Source organism: Telopea speciosissima, chromosome 1 (assembly GCF_018873765.1).
Source record: "Telopea speciosissima isolate NSW1024214 ecotype Mountain lineage chromosome 1, Tspe_v1, whole genome shotgun sequence".
Taxonomy (NCBI): Eukaryota; Viridiplantae; Streptophyta; class Magnoliopsida; order Proteales; family Proteaceae; genus Telopea; species Telopea speciosissima.
This window is the reverse complement of record NC_057916.1, coordinates 28,702,827-28,719,531: the sequence shown is the minus strand read 5'-3', so window position 1 is coordinate 28,719,531 and position 16,705 is coordinate 28,702,827. Positions and strand designations below refer to the sequence as shown.

The 16,705-nt window shown below is 39.4% G+C and overlaps 1 protein-coding gene across 1 annotated transcript; it reads right to left on the bottom strand.

Moving 5' to 3' along the window:
* Positions 1-4,410: 4,410 nt before the first annotated feature.
* Positions 4,411-6,640, bottom strand: LOC122642728 (wall-associated receptor kinase-like 20). The gene is made up of 2 exons (XM_043836341.1): positions 5,820-6,640; positions 4,411-5,531 (listed from the first exon to the last, which is right to left on the bottom strand). Exons 1-2 carry the CDS (start codon positions 6,586-6,588, stop codon positions 4,465-4,467), a joined length of 1,836 nt encoding a protein of 611 aa, XP_043692276.1. The 5' UTR covers positions 6,589-6,640; the 3' UTR covers positions 4,411-4,464.
* Between the last annotated feature and the right edge of the window lie 10,065 nt (positions 6,641-16,705).

Genomic DNA, 16,705 nt, shown 5'->3' with positions numbered 1-16,705 from the left:
TGAAGAAGCTCTTGGTAGGACTGTCTATACAAAGCTCTTATAGAACATATGTATTTAATTGTGGCTCTTATGTTGATTTGAAAATTAGTAATACATCATGAAGATGGTTGGAGACTTTGTTTAAGATTTGTTCTCAATTAATATGAGTACTACTGGAACCTTTTCTACTACTACAAATGAACTCTAATGAAAGGAAAACTGGGTGATTCAGCTTGGAAGCTATTGGAGGTGAAAATTTAGTTGGTTGAAGTGGACAAAGATGTACTTCCCCATGTAATTATTCTTAATTTTGGTGGATGGTTCTTTGGCAGTCTTCTTTTGATTTTTTTAGGGGCATCAACATTGGACCTTCTTTTGCTGTCCAGTATCTTTGTGGTAAGTTGCAGAACCAGTTATGTAAGTTCTTGCGCTGGTAATCTCTCTTCCTTCAATTTCCATTACTCTTGGTAATTACCATATTATTATGATCACATAACAATCATAAGGGGGAGGGGGGGGGGATGATCCCACATCGATTATGAAAATGATTTGGGATAGGTTGATATGGTCTTGGGTTCCTTTACCTGCCGGTTTATGGGGTTGAGTTTTTCCAAGTTCGTATCTCTGATATTAGAGCAGCTGATCCTCTTTCCCAACCCTTGCCCAAAAGGGACGACTTGGTGCCAGAGTGAAACCCCTAGGAAAAGGCTATACCTGCCTCCAGGCAGAGAGACCTTGGGTTCCTTCACCTTGTAAGCCGGATTAAATTCTAAAAGTATATCTCCTAAAGTTTCTAAACCATAAAGCTTTAATGAGAGCATTCTAGTGCACGAGGCTCCCGCTACTGCAGGGTTTGGAAGGGGCAAATGTACGTAGCCTTGCCCTTCGCTTTGCAAAAGAGGCTGTTTCCAAGTTTTGAACCGGCAACCAACATGTTGCAATAGCGCAACAGACCATAAAGCATTAATACGTGAAAGAATTTGGAGGTCTTAATATGACATTTTGGGATTTATTGTTGGAAATTGTTAACTGAGTTTTAAAAATGGTGGGTTTGATAGGGTAAAAGATGATAAAACAAACCAAGTTTCTTGAAAGGAGTTAAATTCCTTGCTTTGGGGCTCTATTTAAATCACTTCAAATACCTTGTTGTTTGTTGTTTTTCTACATATATAGATCTTTGTGGATGAATATTTGGGAAAAGGCGCCCCCCCCCCCCCCCAAAAAAAAAAAATAAATAAATATTTAATTGTTTAGAACTTAGAATTTGGAAGATAGTTCAAAGCCCTAATGGAGTTGGGGACCTTTAGAATTGATAAATAGAACCAATACTACAAGTCCCAAAATATGTTTTGATACAGGATATTTATGAAACCCTAGATATCCATGAGGGCAATGAACCCTACATGGTTGTTTTTGTTGTTAACATCTATAAACAAACATGGCTTCTAAAATTCAACAAGTCAGAAATACAAGCCTTACTAGATTCAATCAAACTAATCAAGAAAGCTTCAACATGTGATGGAATCACATGAAGCTTTAGGATATATAAATAGATTCAACTCCTTCGAATGGATCTTCAAGAATATGGGTTAAGTAGGTAAAACAATAGCAACTTAGTAACTTCCAGAGCCAGCAGTAGAGAGGTAAAGGTGAGGTAGGGCTTATCAAGTTGAAACTCCAACAGATATTAGTTTCAGTTAGTAGACTTGATAAGAAAACAGGTCTAAGTTGGTCAGCTAAGACTGGTTTCTGCTGCCTAAAATAGAAGAAAAAGTTATTTTTGTCAGATTAGATCCTTAATGAAAACTCAAATTCAAACCTTGCATAAGTGAATATATAGTGATAAACTGATCCAATCACTCCTGTTAGTAGATCAATGGCAATCCAGTAACCAATCAAAAATCTCACCTCAACCCCATTAGCACAGATGGTTGAGTAGATAAAACACTAGCAAGATATGCAGCTTCAAGAACAGCAGTGGGAAATATAGATTGAGGTAGGTAGGGCAATGGACAGGCAGGTTTTGGTGGGCAGGAGATGATGTGGAGAAACTCAATAAGGAAAGTGAGAGAGTAGAAGAAAGGAGTTGTAGGCTATAAATAACTAGTAATTGACTAATGGGTGGAAAACTGGAACCATGAGAGAATAGTTTGGACTTGGTATTCTATCTCCATAGAACCTGAACAGTGTCTTGGCAAGAATCCGAATAAGTGGTTATTTTTTTGGGGTGGTGTTGGGAAGGATATCTTACAAATCAATCAGTAAAAGAATCGTATAAAAAAAATTTTGAAAACCCCAATATTTGAAACTTTTTTTAAAGCCTTTGAAGACAAATATTTATCCCTAATCCATCTTAAAGCACATCAGTTGCTAGAACTTGTAAAAATCAGAAGTAACCCCTCACCAACAAAATAAAAGAAAGAGTAAATTACTCCCCCTCCCTCGATTATGCTCTAATGACAAACCCCCCCGGGTTTTGAGTAATGACTCTCCCTCCCCGCATTCCCAAGATTCTATCAACCGTACCCATTCCGTTAAAAGGACTGTTAAGTGATGACATCATCTTAAATATATTCAATAAAACCCCAAAATGCCCATATATTTGTGATATTCCAATAATTCCCTCTAACCATATCAAAACCCTAAAAACATCTCTAGGAAACGCCGCCGCCACAACTGCTATTGAATTGCCTCTTTAATTAAGGATTCCGTTTCAGTATAATCTTCAGGTTTCGTTTGATATTCCACTAGTCTACTTCAAGGCTACTTCTTCAATTCTGATTTTTCTGAATCTGGTTTCAGTCATTGCTTTAATTGCACATATTATTGTTTAATCACTAGATCATTGTTTTGAGCCCTTAAATCACTGCTACCAATTTCTGTTTTCCATCCGGGTTTTCAAGTTTCCTAACTCCAACAGAAACCTCAATATGTCTCAAATCAGCCACTGCATTGTAATCAAATTTTACTCTCATATTATCCCCTTAATTAGACCGTATCGACCAGGTTCAGCCCCAACCAGATTTGTTCCGACTATCAACTTTCTCTAACTGGTTCTAATTCCTAACCACGTGGTTCCGGAATTCTTCTATGCTGCCCTATGAAAGAGAATTCCATCTATAAAGACTACAGTGATCTGCAATTGAGGAATAAATAAGAAAAAAAGACCCTATAAAGAATCTAATCTGGTTTGTTCGAATTAGATAGGATTTGTTGAGATTAGTAAAGATTTGACAAGAAAAAGAGACGATAACATAAAATCCTCAATGGACATCTAAAGTAGGAAGAGGAGAGACGATGAGTTATGGATCGGTAGTGTTCCTTTTAAATGGGTAGGGATGATCAATTTATAATGAAAATTGATTTTATATCTTCTATTTTTGAATCAACCGATTGGGGGCAAAGTTGCGACGAGTTGCAGGAGGAAGAAGAAGAAGGGGTCGAGGGTAATATAGTCTTTCTATAACACTTAACAGCCCTTTTTAACGGAATGGGTACAGTTGATAGAATCTAAGGAATGCGGGGAGGGGAGAGTCATTACCCAAAACCCAGGGGAGGGGTTTGTCATTAGAGCATAATCGAGGGGAGGGGGGAGTAATTTACTCTAAAAGAAACACCATATAAATATTAAAATACCTTTGAAAAGATCTAGCTCTTATGCCTTTTTATTAGTATTTTGCTTGTTATAGATGTTAATCAGAACAAAATACACCAAAATGTCCAATTTTCAATGTATTATTATGGGTGTTTCAGTCACTTTATATGCTTTATGATCAAAATGCTGTAATGGGGTGATACATATAGGATTTCACCTCAGATGGATCTAATTGAATAGTGGTTTTTCCCCCCTTCTTTTTGATAGTGTTTTATGGCAGGTTTTCTAGGTATTTTCCAAAAAGAAAGATGAAATGATGATGGTTATGGAAGAAGTTTATGTAACAATGGTCCAATTAAGAATTTATAAGAGATAACATTGTAGACACACAAGTGGACATGTTCGAAAAAGAAAAGCTCGTTGTTGCTGCTATCATTTCCATTATTCCTTTCAGGTTTTCAATTCCAATTGTGATCTTATTAACTAAATTATACAGGGAGCAAAGCTGAAGAAACCAAGGTTTCTGGAGACCCCTTGGCAGAGCTAGGGAAATTAAGGGGGGTACAGTTCTCATGGTATGCCAGACTTGTGATAAAAAGGGGTACCTCTAGACATCAAGGTTACCCATACTCCCATACAAGGATCTTGCTCCACAAGCTTGAAGGCTTTGTTGACAGGCCTGCTGAATCAGAAACCCCACTGCTCCTGCTTCTGGTACCAGCAACAGCAAGGAAGGCATGAGAAGTGGGTTATGAACCTTTCAGGGTTATTTACATTTGCAGAAATGTACAAGGCCTCGTGTGTACAAGTTCGAGGAAAATTGTGTTGTTCCATCTTCCATGCCCAGGTGGAAGGAACCATTTCATCTTTAAGCTCTCTTGCACCCAATATCAAACACATTCCGTTACTACAGAAACTTCCTCTGCAGCTACCGCTGCTGCGATACTCATAATGTACTCTATCTCTTCCACAATTTCTTTCATAGAAGGTCGGTTCTGTCTCCGCTCCTCCAAGCAACCCAACGCCAGAAACCCCAAAGCCTTCATGGTCTTCAGATCACTGTCGTTGGCTCCCACAATGAGCATTGGATCGATAATGTCTATTACCTTCTCTTCTTCCACCTTCCTCTGGAAATAGACAGCCAAGTTCACGTCGTCTGGCTCTCTATTGAAGTTTATGGCTTTCTGCGACGTCAGCAACTCCAGCAAGACGACTCCGAAACTGTAGACATCGCTCTTGTCTGTCAGCTGGTAGTTCCTGTAGTATTCCGGGTCAAGATAGCCCACAGTCCCCTGAGCACAGGTGGAGACATGGCTAAGATCAGTTTCTACAAGCCGGGAAAGCCCAAAATCTGAGACTTTGGCGTTCAGCTTCTCGTCTAGTAGTATATTGCTGGACTTCACATCACGGTGGTATATGGGAGGCACAGCGGAGGAATGGAGGTAGGCAAGCCCCTCGGCCGTCTGTAGGGCAATGCTTAGGCGGCGCAGCCAGGTTAGCTTAGACGGGGTGCGGGGGTGAAGCGTGTGTAGATGGTCGAACAGGGTACCGTTCGGGATGTATTCATACACCATTAGAGGTTGCTCCAGCTCAACACAGCAGCCAAGGAGGCGTACGAGGTTGCGGTGATTCACCTGGCAGAGGATCCTCAACTCATTGAGGACCTGATCGACGCCCTTGGTGTTCCCAAGCTTGGCGCACTTGACGGCGATGATGGTGTCGTCTTTGAGGATGCCCTTATAAACTTCACCGAAACCACCGGAGCCCAGCAGTCGTTCGTGGGAGAAGTTATTGGTTGCCCTCTTCATCTCCTTACCCGTGAAAATCTTAGCGTTTAGGATATCTTCACGCTCTCTGGAAAGCCGCTCCTGCGCCTCTTTGATGCGACTGTGTCGCTTGTAGACCAGAGTAGCCACCACTACCGCAACCAACGCCACTCCTAATCCCGTCGTTAGACCTGTAATCCTCAAATTTTCGGAAAGCAATCAAAACCAAAGTGCGTTACTTCTGTTACTTCTGTTACTTCAATCCTCAATTAAACTACTACCAATTGGGGAGGAAACAGGAAAGGGAACACAGAACACTCATAAACATCATCTCACCTACCTGCAATTAGTGATGTATGGTCTATGGAACCATTACAACCTCCCGAAGTCTGACATGTCGCAACTGAAACAGAGAGAAAATGGTGTTTTGTATTTTCGGTGGTCAATGGAGGAGAGAATTGAAACTAAAGTACACTTACTGTTAACACAAGATCCGCTGATAGGGTCCCAAGATAGCCCATTAACGCATAAGCATCTCATCAGTCCGGAATTCGATGGGTCGGCTTGGCATGTGGAATTGAACCCCTCGTCGCAATCTGTTTGGGAGTGGCAGATTGGCTCCTGCGACGACTTCCACTGTATCTCCACCCCTGGCTCCGGCCACTTACTCACCGGCAACGAATAGTCTAAATTCACAAAACTCCGATATGCCATGCACCCCTCATTCCGAACCCTAATGGAATAGGCGGTAACGGAACCACCCGCCCTGAATGAGCAGCAGAGGCCAGCTTGCTCACACGCTGCCGCCTCCGATGTAGCGTTTATGTAGGTGTGACAGAGGCTTGTCGACGAGCAATTGAGAGGTGATCCCAGCAAATTTTCGGAGCAGTTGAGGAAGAATATGGTGTTGCTGCTGGTGACATTGAAAGGGAGGCTGCTGTCGAGTTGGATGCCATGGCTGTTGAAATCGGTGGTGATGCAGGTGTTTCCGGCAAAGCTGGCTGGGCGTATCACGAACCGTTGAGTGGAGTGGTTGATGGATTCGATGGGATAGGTAGAGTTAAGGGTATCAAACCAGAGTGTGCCCGCGTCACAACAGATCTTGTAGGATTGGTCACCGCAATTGGGTCCGGTGCTGAGTGGGTAAGGAACAGAAGTGTTGCCACAGGCATTGCAGCGCGGTGCGGCGTCGGAGCAACCGGCGCAAAGTAGCTGCGCCACCGTGAGTAGTAGCAGAAGGGAAGACATTATTCTTCTCCGGTGGAGCTGAAGGAGGAAGGAGGTGATCGCTCTGAAACAGGGCAGTGGTTGTGGTTGATATTCAAATTCCGAGCAGAGAAGGTACTGAGTCATGCACTTGAGTTGCTTCAAGACGTGGGAAGGATTTTGTTTTTTGTTTTTTTTGCTTTTTGTTTTTTTCATGAAAGAGGGAGGGCTGTTTGGGACGAAAATTTCTTAGGGAAATGGGCAGATTGCATAATAGACAAAAATCATGATGATGCAATCATTGATTTTAGGTGTCAATTTCAATTTTTGTTTTCTTTTCTTATCATCCAAACATAACTTTAATTCTTAGGATGGTTCTTATCTGGGATTAAGTTTTCCTTGTCCATTTCTCTTGATTGTGGTGATTTTTTTTTTTGGATAAAAAACCTCTATTAATTAAACATTGTTGGTAGGACTATTTCATGTATCGATTCTATTCTAGGGATAGTTTCACTATTTTTCTGTTTTCTTGTAGCTTAAGTCACTCTCTATATATATTGAATGAAGGGGTAGGTCTCACAATATGTGAAAGTCTCCCAAGGTTGCACAAACCTATAGGATCCTCTTCTCTTCTCCTCTCATCTCTTTCTCTCTTTCTCTCTTCTAGCATTTACATAATAGGTACAGTAATAGATAGTTTTGAGGATGATAAACTCCTAAGTCTAGCATAATAAGAGAGATTATGGGCTAGCTGGATATAGAGTCTCAGTTGTTTAAGAACAGTCACAAAAGAAAACATAATTAAATTAGATTTTACATCAAACAACAAATGAAAAAGAGTCCATGGTCAAAGGTGTTCATCCGGATCCGATAACCACTGTGAAATCTCTACTGAATCAATCCAAATTTCTAATTTTCGGCATCCCAGAAGGAGTGCATCTTTGGTTCCTTGTAAGAGTCCCCAGAGTTTTGTTTCCTGCGGCGCCAAAGTTCATTGAGGCTATAGTTTCTAGCAAAAAAAAAAAAAAAAACATGTAAGGCTATATAATCAAGGTGTTAAAACATGGAATCAGGGATCGAGTTGGTCCAATCATGGTTTGAGGTATCGGTCTCAAATTGACTGTATCAGTCGATTCTGATTGGGAATGACGGGTTTTTTTCCTTTCTTTTTGGGGATGGTGACTCGACCACATAGTAGTTAAGTACTTAAGTCTACGAAATAAGAAATTTGCCTTTTTTAGATTCGGATTAATAGAAAGCTACTAATATTAGAAATTTGTTGTTGTAAGATTACATGATTAATGCTGATTTATTCCATGCTACCTACTGGCATGGTATCACCAACTGCAGTAGCTGTTATCTTCTACTTATACGAGCATGAATCTTTTCACTCTTTTATCTCTCATCTCTCCCTCAAAATCCAAGTTTTAGAATTTTCATTGCTCGATTAATTTAGACTTAATTTATCTTGTTTTTTAGTTGATCCGATAAAAAATGGAAAAAATGTTATTCGGTATCTATAATTAGAAATTAGTTCATTACTTTTTTCTTCTTTTTTTTGGTAAAAAATTAGTTCATTACTGATAAAAATGAAGTTTGGAACAGTAGAACGATGGAACGAGAGATTTCAGTGTAGTAATTCAGTAGAATTTATGTTTTTATTGTTTTTATTTGAACTCATTACTCACAGCCCAGCCCCTGCAATGCAAATGCCAGAAAAGTGTGCAACTTCCTTCTCGACCTCGGTTGTTTTTCGATCAAGCTCTTGGTTTCCGATGCGTTTCCTGTTAGAACAGGAATTGGCTTGAACCTTTAAAGTGCGTTACAGAGTCGCTTTCCTTAAGACGAAATTCGTCCCTACTTCCAGATGCAAATAGGTTGCAGACGAATTGTCTCCCAGGATACAATGAAGCCTCAAACTGTGTTGATTATCCTGGCTGCGTATTGCACAAACGAAGCCTGGAAACGGTTTCAGAAAGCCTTTTGAAAACAAGAAAGCCAGTAGCAGAGAAATATGTTTCCTGCAACAAAACAGACTCTCTGCAAGATCACTCTGAGAATGAGGAGAAGAAGAGAATGTTTTTGGGATATATTCAAATTTGAAAATCCTCTGAATATTAATAAGCCACTTGGCACCTGTTCCCAACTGATGGATTCTTCCATCTTTGAATCTGGGCCGTTAGATCGTACCTGTATGATCTAAACCGTCCAGAAATTTAACCACCATAACTGTTGATCAACTGAATACGTTGATCTCATCCAGATTCAAATCGGACCACTTGATCAAAAGGAACGGTCCTGATCAGATCTTACTCGAAGCGATGCAAGCGTGCAAAGTGCCAAGTGCGTGCGCCACTAACGCCTCTATAGCCCACTGCCCACGCCACGCGTACGCGTGCACGTGCGCACTCGGACGAAAGACCTCGCCCATACACGGTAGCTCGCACATACACCGTAGCAACCTTTGTTTAATAACTTAAACTATAGATAGGGCTATATTAAATATACCAAAGTATATACTCCTACGTTTCCAATGTGGGACTATTCCCAACACCATTATGTTGAAAATCTCCAACAATCCTCCACCATTTTCAATATAATGAAAACCATGATCTTTGACAATCCAGGAAGCCCTATGCATAAATGGTAGGTGTCTCTCGACTTGAACCTCCACTTAGTGAGAACACATCAAAGCAAATCAGGATAGCATAGTAGATAAAACTTTAAACTAGCATCCTATAACGATTAGCAGGACATATTTCACACATACGACTTCACCTCAAAAACTTTCCATAACAGCCGACACGTTAATGGCCATGTGTCTATATCCCGATATCATGAGCGCTTTTAGAGTTAAGCCCTAAACTCATAAGAAGCGGCCCCACTTCTCACTCACTTAGGTAAACTTATCAAAGATGCCCTGTAAATAACATCTCAACAAAAACAGTTATAAGTCTATTAAGAGTATATAACTCATCCTCCACCATTCATACTCATTACAGGTACCAAGCACTCCTCGTGGGATGGAATGAAAATCCTTTTAGTGCTTGCAAATCATATCTTATGAAATACTTTACTCATTGAACTCAAATTTGATATTTCAAGTATTGAGTTGAGGTTCTTTCATTAGTGACCATCAGTAGTGGGCTTGAGACCCATCCCTTTAGATGTCTTATTCACCATTTCCCTTGCAAGGCCTTTTGTTAATGGATCAGCCAAGTTCAGACTCGATCTCACAAAATCAATGGTGATTATTCCATCACTTATTAACTGTCTCACATAGCTATGTCTTAGACCAACATGTTTAAACTTTCCATTATAAATATGACTATATGCTCTAGACAGCATAGCTTCACTATCACAGTGTAGTGAAACTGGTGACATAGGCTTGGGCCATACAGGAATCTCTAACAACAAATTCCTTAGCCATTCTACTTCCTTACTTCCGGAAGCTAACGCCACAAACTCTGCTGCCATTGTAGAATCAGCAATACAAGTTTGTTTCTTAGAGCCCCAAGATACAACACCTCCACCAAGAGTGAATATCCAACCACTCGTGGATGAGTGATCTTCACTCTCTGTTATCCAACTAGCATCAGTGTATCCTTCTAGGACCACTGGATATCCAGTATAACATATGCCATAATCAATAGTTCTTTTAAGATATCTCAATACCCTAAAAACAGCTTTTCAATGTAAATTACTAGGATTACTAGTATACCTACTAAGCTTTCCAATTGCAAAAGCAATATCAGGTCGTGTGCCTGTCATGGCATACATCAAACAACCAATTACACTGGCATAATCTAACTGTGACACAGCTCTGCCATCATTTGACATTAATTTAATGCTGGAATCAAATAGTGTACTCACAGTGGCACAATCAAAGTGATTAAATTTCTTGAGTACTTTCTCTATGTAATGTGATTGGGTCAGCATAATACCATCACAAGTTTTAATTATTCTCATGCCCAAAATGACATCAGCAGCACCCATATCTTTCATGTCAAAATTTGACGAAAGATATTTCTTAGTATTTTCTATTTGTTCCATATCAGTGCCAAAGATAAGCATATCATCAACATATAAACAGATGATAACTCCTTTTCCATTAGAAAATTTGCTATAAACGCATTTATCAGACTCATGTATCCTGAATCCATTTGATAAAATAACTTTATCAAATTTCTCATGCCATTGTTTTGGCGCTTGTTTAAGTCCATATAGTGACTTAATCAATTTGCAAACTTTATGCTCTTGTCCCTTCATGACAAAACCTTCAGGTTGTTCCATATAGATTTCTTCATCTAATTCACCATTTAAAAAGGCTGTCTTAACATCCATTTGGTGAATTTCAAACTTGTATATGGATGCCAATGCAATTAGTACCCTGATTGTAGCGATTCTAGCCACCGGAGCATAAGTGTCGAAGTAATCAATCCCTTCTTTTTGTATAAAGCCCTTGGCTACTAACCTTGCTTTAAATTTCTCAATAGTTCCATCAACTTTCATTTTCTTTTTGAAAATCCATTTACACCCTATTGTTTTAGAGTCAGGGGGTAAGTTAACCAATTTCTAGGTTTTATTACCCATTATGGAATCCATTTCATCATTTATTGCCTCTTTCCAAAAGGCAACATCTTGAGACTTCATTGCATCCTCATAAGTTTTAGGATCTGTCTCAATATTTAAAGTAACTAGTATTTGACCACTTTGACATTCTCTTGTACCTTCAACTAGGTACATAAAGAAATCTGGACCAAAATCCTTTACTGTTCTCTTCCTCTTGCTCCTTTTAGACTCTTCATTTGGTACTTGAGTCAAATCACTGACCCCTCTTGAAGATTTAGATTATTCAAAATTAGGAATTGAGGTGTACCTCCGTTCATCAAAAATGGCATCCCTTGATTCAATAATAGTGTTTAATTCTATTGAATCATTAGGTTCAACCACCATGAATCTATATGCCTTACTATGTAAAGCATATCCTAGGAAAAGGCATTCAACACATCTTTCTCCTAATTTCTTTCTTTTCGGTTCTGAGACTTTGACAATAGCCCTGCAGCCCCAAACCTTAAGATATGCCAAATTTGGTTTTCTCGTTTTCCAAAGTTCATACGGAGTTGTAGGGTTCTTTTTAGAAGGAACCCTATTTAAGATATGACAGGCTGTTAATAATGCTTCACCCCAAAAACCACTACTTAGTCCAGAATTGGACATCATAGCATTAACCATTTCCATTAAAGTCCTATTCTTCCTCTCAAGAATTCCATTTCTTTGAGGGTATACTGATCGCGAGACTTCATGTATAATCCCTACAGTCTCAAAATATTCTGGATCATAAAACTCACCTCCTCTGTCAGATCTAAGACATTTTATTGTAGTCTTACACAAATTCTGTACTTCACTGTTATAAGTTTTGAAGTATTTCAAAACTTCATCTTTTGTATTCAAAAGATAAACATAACAGAATCTTATATAATCCTCAATAAAGGTAACAAAATATTTCTTTCCTCCTCTTGTAGGAGTTCCATGGAGATCGCATACATCATTATGTACTAGATCCAGAATACTTGATGTTCTATTAATTTTAGGAAAAGACACTCTGGTTATTTTAGTAAGCATACAAGTTCTGCACTTGTCTATATCCTTTTTAACCCTTGGAATTAAATCCAGATTAACCATGTCATGCATTCTTTGAAAATTAACATGTCCTAATCTACTATGTCATAAAGAAAAGGAGTCAATCATATAAGCAAAAACTTCAGTCTTATTGATAATATTAGTAACAACATTCAACTTAAACATACCCTCATACAGATATCCCTTTCCCACAAAAATACCATCCTTAGTCAAAATAAACTTGTCTGACTCAAACACAAGTTTGAAACCAAACTTATTGAGAAGACCACCAGAAACAAGGTTCTTCCTAACTTCTGGAACATGATACACATCCGTCAAGGTAAGTGTTTTCCCAGAGGAGAACTCAAGATGAACTTTTTCTTTTTCTTTCACAGCAGCAGTTGAAGCATTTCCCATATAGAGAATACTTCCATTATCCTCTGGTGCATAATCAGTTAACAGACCTTTGTCTTTGCAGACATGTCTAGTTGTTCCAGAGTCTATCCACCATGCAGTATCATCTCCAAGGAGGTTTGCCTCAGAAATCATGGCAACAAACTTCTGCTTATCAGAACTTTCATTTGATTTCTTTTCATCAGACTTCTCAGACTTCTTTTTCAGATGTCTACATTCATTCTTGAAATGTCCCATCTTGCCACAGAAATGACAAGGACCCTTCTTCTTCTTATACTGGTGGTACTTGGTGGAGTCAGATTTCGAGTTCCACTTTCCCTTCCCTTTACTCTTTGCAGGATTATCATTCTGCTTAGAGTTTTGGCCTTCCTCTAATACCAGAACCTTAGAACCATCCATGCCTTCACGGCTTCTGTCATCATCTTCAATTTTCAGATGGCTTTCTAAGTCTGCAAGAGTAATTTCCTCTTTTTTGTGTTTAAGGCTCTTTCTGTAGTCTTTCCAGGAAGGAGGCAGTTTATCTATAATGGCCGAAACTATGATAGTTTCGTCCATTTTCATGTCATGTTGCTTGAATTGATTGAGAATCTGCTTAATCTCATGAAACTGCTCAATGACCTTCCTACTATCAACCATTGCATAACGAAAAAACTTACCTGCCAGGAATTTCTTACTGGTTGCATCCTCTACCATATATGTGGTCTCCGGTGCATCCCAGACTTCTTTTGCAGACTGCTTGTCATGATACATGTCGAGCAGTGTCGGACATAGAATTGCAAATATGACCCTTGCAAACAGATCATCTTGTTCCCATTTACTGCCGTACGACTTTACAAAGCGTTTCATTTTCACGTTCTTCGAGGCTTAGGAGTAGTGAGAACATAGACAACACTTAGTTGAGTCAACAGAAAGTGCAACTTCTTTTGCCAACGTTTGAAGTTGTTTCCATCAAACCGTTCGAGTTTGGTAATGTCTGCAGCAAGCGCCTTGAGTGACTGTGCCATTGGAACAGCAATTTCGTCTTAAGATTGTTAGAACAGGAATTGGCTTGAACCTTCAAGGCGCGTTACAGAGTCGCTTTCCTTAAGACGAAATTCGTCCCTACTTCCAGATGCAGATAAGTTGCAGATGAATTGTCTCCCAGGATACAATGAAGCCTCAAACTGTGTTGATTATCCTGGCTACGTATTGCACAAACGAAGCCTGGAAACGGTTTCAGAAAGCCTTTTGAAAACAAGAAAGCCAGTAGCAGAGAAATCTGTTTCTTGCAGCAAAACAGACTCTCTGCAAGATCACTCTGAGAATGAGGAGAAGAAGAGAGCGTTTTTGGGATATATTCAAATTTGAGAATCCTCTGAATATTAATAAGCCACTTGGCACCTGTTCCCAAGTGATGGATTCTTCCATCTTTGAATCTGGGCCGTTAGATTGTACCTATACGATCTAAACCGTCTAGAAATTTAACCACCATAACTGTTGATCAACTGAATACACGGTAGCTCGCACATACACCGTAGCAACCTTTGTTTAATAACTTAAACTATAGATAGGGCTATATTAAATATACCAAAGTATATACTCCTACGTTTCCAATGTGGGACTATTCCCAACACCATTATGTTGAAAATCTCCAACATTTCCCACTACTAACAACGGCTATTTTCCTGAGACAATATGATCCACTACACCTCACAGCCATGGCCATGTTAATTAGAGTCTTACTCAGAGTAGCTCCCATGGCCATGTTAATTTGACCCACCATAATGGCTCCCGGTTGAGTTCCCTCTCATCAGCCTACATTCTCCGATCAGAACATGATTCCTCCACGAATGCGACTCGGTCCACCCATAAGCAATGGAAAATATAGTTTGATAAGCTTACCTTAACCCCGAGAAAGCCCTAATGAAAAATATATTTGATTTGCAGAGTGCGAGAGAGAGTATACAAAAGAGAGCGTTGAGATGAGAGAAGAAAGCGACCTAGAGCTCAAGCGTCGATTGAGAGAAGAATGTGCCTTAGTGTCAATTTGTAGAGGGAAGAGAGACAATTTTTAAAATTGTCTCTCTTTCTCTCTCTCTCTTGAAAAGAAAAAAGAGGATTCGCCGTATATTCCACCGAAATAATGATTAATCCAAAATAAAATAGGCAAAAGTATAAGAGTATATGAAAAAATAATTGTACAAAACGTAGTTTCTATATTTTATCCTTGGATGATTTATATTAAAACCCTTGAATCTGATGATTATTAAAAATCAGTGCAAAAGATTCCTTACATATACAATTCTGAATGAAACTTTTCACTTTATAGTATTACACTTATTTTCACAAAACTATTGGGGTAAAGGTTGGACACGTCGCCGTCGTGCTCAGTTTGTGTCTATCTCTCTCCCACCCTCAATGGAAATGACTTCTCTACCCCTCTTGGCCCCCCATCCCACCCTTCTCATTGGGCACAACCGTTGCTCGTTAGCTTGCGGAAAGCGGGTGGCATGCCCAACTCCAATCCTCTCCAATAAAATTATTTGTAGTGATTCCTCACTAGGAACAAAGCGACACCATATTCCTTATATTGGCAATGTAAATTTTATTTTGACACAAAAATTTATGAGAGAGGGTTTTCATAGCATTTAAGAAAAAGAATCTGCATACTACACCAATGGGGGTCTAGAGAATATTATCATCAATACATGAGGTCCACATTGTTACAATAAGAGAGGGTGTAGTAGCCCTATTGTTTGTTATGTGAGAGGAGATTATTGGAATCTGCACAAGGCTGCTCATGCTTCCTTTTCCTTATTATATCCCTATTCCCCAAAAAAGTGGGAGGGAAACATAATAGTAAATAAAACTTACAAAATCTGAATGGCTCAATATGCTTTAGAACCGTTGACCATATTTGGTTGCATTCATGAAGAACAATGTGTTTCCCACACTCTATAAGGTAGGTCAAATGCGGCTGAAATTTTGTGAATAAAAAAACCTTGTGATCCCTTATTTAAATGTTAAATTTCAGCCCAATTTGATGGATCATGTAGAAAGGTTTTTTTATGTGAAAAGAGGAAAGAAACTTTTGCTGGCTATCGTTCATTATTAATAGCTAGAAAGGGACAATGCTATGGTTATTGACATTCTGAATGGACATGCTTGTAGAATCCCATTATATCATTGAAGATTGCATTCAGCTGTGGCACCTCTTTGATTTTGTAGTTTTTAGAAAGGGTAATTCTGTGGCAGACCTTCTTGCGTCTACTGATGTTTCTACCCAATTTCAGAAAATTATCTTCTCCAGTTTTTTGCCCAGCCCAGTTCCTTAGTTCCTCTAATAGGGGGTGATGGATCCCATTCGGACAGAGTGTTTCGGCAGGGGTAAGGTGGTCATTCCAATCCCCCCTTGTTAGAGAAACAGGGGAACTGAGCCGGGCAGGGAACTGGAGGTGATAAAGATCCCCCAATCCCCCCCCCTCTCTCTGAATTTTTTTTCTCTCCTGTCTGCTGTCCGGACAGGACCGTGCTGTCCCCTCACATGGGGACACGAAATGACGATTTAACCTGGCCCGGGCAGGGGGTTAGGTCGTCATTTCACTCCCCCATGTGAGGGGACAGCACGGTCCTATCCGAGCAAGGGACAGGAGAGGATAACGATTCTCCTCTCTTGGTTATGTAATGCTTTACTCTGGGACTCATGTAAAATTTCTTTTTCAAGAGGCTTTTGAAACCCAGTTTTCTCTATTTTCTTGATTATAGAATGCATTCTACACCTAAAATATATTTTGATAATGCATATCAAACACAGCCTTTGTCAACTCGAAAGAAGTTTTATATCTTTTTTATTCATGATTTCTTTTTTCTTTTTTCTTTTCTTTTTTTTTTTTTTTTTTGGGACCTCCTCCTGAATGAACCCTAAGAATGAAGAACCCTAATCTATGAAAACTAAACCATTAAACCTTAAATAAGAATCGAATTTCAAGCGTCTCCTCAAATGAATGAACTCTGTGAATGAAAAAACATAAAGGGAAAAAGAACTTTGTCCATGAGAGTGTGTCTTGTCCTTAGACACAGAGGGGGTGAAATGACCATCGTGCCCCTCATGAAAACCGAAATTGTCACTTGGACAGATGCTTCC